Source organism: Schistocerca americana, chromosome 5, assembly GCF_021461395.2.
Source record: "Schistocerca americana isolate TAMUIC-IGC-003095 chromosome 5, iqSchAmer2.1, whole genome shotgun sequence".
Lineage (NCBI taxonomy): Eukaryota > Metazoa > Arthropoda > Insecta > Orthoptera > Acrididae > Schistocerca > Schistocerca americana.
The window spans coordinates 543,596,651-543,601,168 of record NC_060123.1 but is presented as its reverse complement, the minus strand read 5'-3'; the positions used below and the strand labels follow the sequence as shown (position 1 = coordinate 543,601,168).

General features: G+C 43.8%; 1 protein-coding gene across 1 annotated transcript; it reads right to left on the bottom strand.

The window, feature by feature from the left end:
• Positions 1-862: 862 nt before the first annotated feature.
• Positions 863-3,964, bottom strand: LOC124616510 (trypsin alpha-like). The gene is made up of 2 exons (XM_047144823.1): positions 3,599-3,964; positions 863-1,252 (listed from the first exon to the last, which is right to left on the bottom strand). The coding sequence occupies exons 1-2, from the start codon at positions 3,962-3,964 to the stop codon at positions 863-865; spliced, it is 756 nt and encodes a 251-aa protein (XP_047000779.1).
• Positions 3,965-4,518: the final 554 nt, after the last annotated feature.

The following is a 4,518-nucleotide window of genomic DNA, read 5'->3' as shown; positions in this document are numbered from 1 at the left end:
TTTTCTATCTCGAAATCAGCACTCACTGTGCCAGACTCTATTCTTTCATCGAAATCTTTTAACGTATTTGCTCTTTTAATCGAATCGTGGTGTTTTAATTTGCTTGCTATGATTCCATGTGTAACTAAAACCACAACTTTATTTATGGAATAAGATTATCATACACAGTTTCCTACAGTGTGATTATATGACAATATGTTGCTAACAGTTATCTTTCTTCTTAATATCTATACAAATCGAAAAGCATATATTGCCAATAAATCATTGTTATTTCTTGGTATTTTATGTTCAAAAATCTATGCGATTTATTGCTGGCACAAATAGCTTCATATGATATAGTCAATGTTGGAACTTGACAGTGTAAATACTCATAAAATATTCTTTAGCTTCCAGCCATGCCAAGTTGTCAAATAAGAGAAAGATCGTGGGTATCTAGACGCATATATATACATTATAGAGCACAGCAATCAGTCGTAATTTTTTGAGTAGGTTTATTCGACAAATCCAAATTTCGGCTAGTACCTAGCCATTATCAATGCCTCTTTCTAGAATCGATGCATGTCAGTTCCCTGTTGTTCGGGCATCAGTTACAATTCTTTGAACACTTCCTGAAGGAAGATAACCCGATCGAGACCCATGTTGTGGATGGAAGCTCGAGAAAATTTTGTTGATTTATATCGCTGTGAGATTATGCATTTATAAAATCTTGGTCTAGAAGAGAAATATAAATATGAAAACGTTTTCTGCTCAGTAGCAGGCTAGCGTGTAGGCAATCGTGATAGTAATAGACGGTGAGTGTTTGTGACGACAGATTGAATTTACGACAATATTGTGTGTTCCCAGGTTACTGTAGCACAGTGAGTTAGACGCCAGCAGCGGTTGTGATCCAGGAGCGGAGGTTTCCGACGTTAGCGTATACGCCACCGTCGGTCTCGCAGTTGTCCCTGCCCCAGGAGACGATGCCGACTTGCGTGGTGCCGCTAACCAGCGGACCACCCGAGTCTCCGCTGCAGGTGCTCTTGCCGGCCTCGCCGGCGCAGATCATACGATCTGTAGCTTCAAACCTGGCCACGCAGCTGGCGCGGTCGATGACGCTGATGTCGACCTTCAACAGGGAGGAGGCCGAGGGACCTACGTTTGCTGTGCTGCCCCAGCCGGTAACGGTAACAGCGAGGCCTCCCGGTGGGTCGTAGCCTTGAGCCGGGAGGTCAACGATGTCCACGTTACTGCCGATGGGGAAAGATCCATCCACCTGAAGGAGAGATAACGACTGCATTGAACCATAGTTAATATCCGGAAAAGTAAAATGACGTTCAGACAGCGGCGGCAGTAAATACTGGGTGGGTTTTGGGCAAGGCGGAAGAGAAGGGTTGGTTCGAATGGCTCTGAGCACTGTGGGACTTAACATCTGAGGTCATCAGTCCCCTAGAACTTAGAACTACTTACACCTAACTAACTTAAGGACATCACACACACCCATACCCGAGGCAGGATTCCAACCTGCGACCGTAGTAGTCGCGTGGTTCCGGCCCGAAGTGCCTAGAACTGCTCGACCACCGCGGCGGGAGAGGAGGAGGGAGAAGAGCTAGGAACTGCGTACTTTCCAACCGAAATGTTGTCACTCGTTACATATATACACGTCCATACCCTGCACGGTGCCCTGAATAATAAAACAAGTAAACACTGACGGCTAGTTTTGTTGAAAAAACTCGTCGCCCGGACACTGCGACATCATTTATTCACAACGCAATGTGTATGAATCCACGAGTACACATTGTCTTATTTGGGGGACAACCGAAGCAGACATATTGAATGACATTCTCTCGGCTGCTATTGTAAATAATTTATTTAAGAACCGGCCTCGTAGTTTAGAAGTCACATCGTCAGGCTACAATTGTTAAATCATGACATTACATTCTTAACATGGACGGGACCGAACATTCCCTGTCCACGAATAAAGAACATGGTTCCTCAATTGTTCCATGAATCCTGAATGGACGACAGTAAAGCAAACATCACCGATTAACCATTACACCTAGGATCACAATCCATTCAAAATGCCACAAACACACCTGAACGTGATGCATGGAGTCACAGGTGAAAAAGTGACCAGCTATTGCTTGCTATAACAGCTCCTTTCAGCATCTCCTCTCAATGCTTTGGAAATCGGTATCTTGCAGCGGATAATGGGAATTCCGCTTCTATATGAACCAACATAGATTCGACATACTTCTCACCACACATAATAAGAGGGACGCGTTCCCTATGGTAGCCAAATGTTGTTACAACATGGAAACCAAAGAGGGGGGACTCCATTAAAACCTCATTTCGAGGATGTCATTAATGAATATGAGAGGAAGGTCTATTGTCGCAGTGAAGGTGCAAGTTAGAAAAATGGTGTCGTCCAACATCCAAAGACTTGAACCATGCTAAATGCTAAATCGAAACGTCCTTGGTCACATTTTCAGGAGAGTAGCTGGCGTAGGAATCCACGAAGTGCAGTTTCAAACTGACAGAGGCGCCCATTACTTCGAAGTAATAAAGTTGTTCTTACCATTGTCCAATAATATGACCTTTAATGTTGTCAAGAAACTTGTTGATAAACGATATGTTTTGAGTTGTATCTTCAAATGATCTGTCCTTCGGTAAATTTCGAATGCCAGATTTGCAGAAAACTTCTTTCAGCTTGACTTGTGGCAGCCTCGGAAACCTACGTATCACATACTGGAAAGTCTCATCATCTTTCAGTTGCGCTTTAATACTTTACTTCGTAATTTCATATGCTATGTGAAGGGGTGGCAGGAGTATTTTTAGGGTTATAAAACACTCGAACAGTACATTCGGAAATGAAGAATGCACCTCGTATACCGCGATCGCAGTGTAGTCACTCTTATTGTTCCAAAATGACTACTTTTAACAGTCTTACTTTGCCCTCTCCTGACATGTGGCCTTGTTAAAAAATTGCGTAATGTCATACGACAGCAACATAAGACTGTTGAAATCGATCATACTGCAACAATATGTGTTCTTTATCTAAATCCATACAGGTCGCCCCTCGGCACAGTATGTGTACCTTGCCAGTACGTGATTCCCTCGAACTTTAACGGCTCGGTTTGGCCAGTTTTTCTGTGTCCAGTGCCCCATACTGAATTACACTAAGAAATAAAACAAATTTTTGTTGAAGTCAGATTATAGAACATCACAAAACAATACTGGCGTTATTTTGATGATTACATAGCTCCATTTTTCTTATCTCACAGACATTATCCATTTGTGTCAAAACTGCATGTGACTGAATATTTTACGCACTTCCACTGAAGTCAGCACCATAAAATTGCCTTTTAGCTTCATGAAAAATATCGTAGTTACCCAGTGATACGTTTGTTTTACAAACTGGACGCTGTGCGGCTACGCATTATTCTGTGAAAGATTGCTTGAGATTATGGCTACCGTATCAAGCCTAGTTTGTAATGAACGAAAGGTTAATCGATAAAATAAAAATAAAAAGTTCATTTGAGACATACGTACGTCCGAAACAGAGTTCCTGTTCTCCCACATATGAGTGAACTCGACAGATCCCCACTCCTCGTGAACTCACCTGTATAACCCCAATATCATAGTCGGCTGTTAACGTGGAGAAGGATTCGTGCACAGCACCGCTCGAAGCCATGAGGACGACACCACCGCTCTCGCGGATCGACGTGCCTGCTCTGACAGAAACTATGGCGATGTTCAGCCCCTGCAGGCAGTGGCCAGCTGTCAGCACCCAGTTACTGCTGATGATGGAAGCCCCGCAGTAGTGCCAACCCACTCTCTGGAAGGAGGCCATCCACGGGTAGTCGGCGATGTCGGCGGGGGTTCCCCCGATTATTCGGCCACCACCTCTGGTCCGTACCCCGAGCGCTCTGGGCGCGGCAGTTCCGCAGTACATCAGAGACAGGACCAAGAGGAGGACTCGCAACATCGCGGCGACTATAGACTGCGCTAGACGTGCCACACATTTATATCTAATGTTTGTACCGATATCGCTGTCCTCTGACCGATAATCAATGACTGTAATTATAATTCATTAATGGCCAATATCAAGCACTTATGTTTGCAGGTCTCTTTCTCTCAAGTGTGATTGCGGTTTTTAATTACACATAATTGAGACTAAAGAGCAACAAAAATTCAAAGATAGATTATCTTTGTTTTCTGGACTCTGTTCATTAAGAAATCACTCGGAACACATATAAAACACTTCGATGTGCTATTATTATTTCACAATTTGATTTCCTACGAACAAGCATCGATATGGTCACATACAGAGCACCTCATAATCTGGAAAATGAAGTGTAACCACACAAAGATTGCTCTATTGAAACATCGTCTGTAGAATTCACCACGTGAGACTAAGGGAAAAGCCGGCCGATGTGACCGAGCGGTTCTAGGCGCTTCAGTCCGGAACCGCGCTGCTTCTACGGTTGCAGGTTCGAATCCTGCCTCGGGCGTGGATGTGTGTGATGTCCTTAGGTTAGT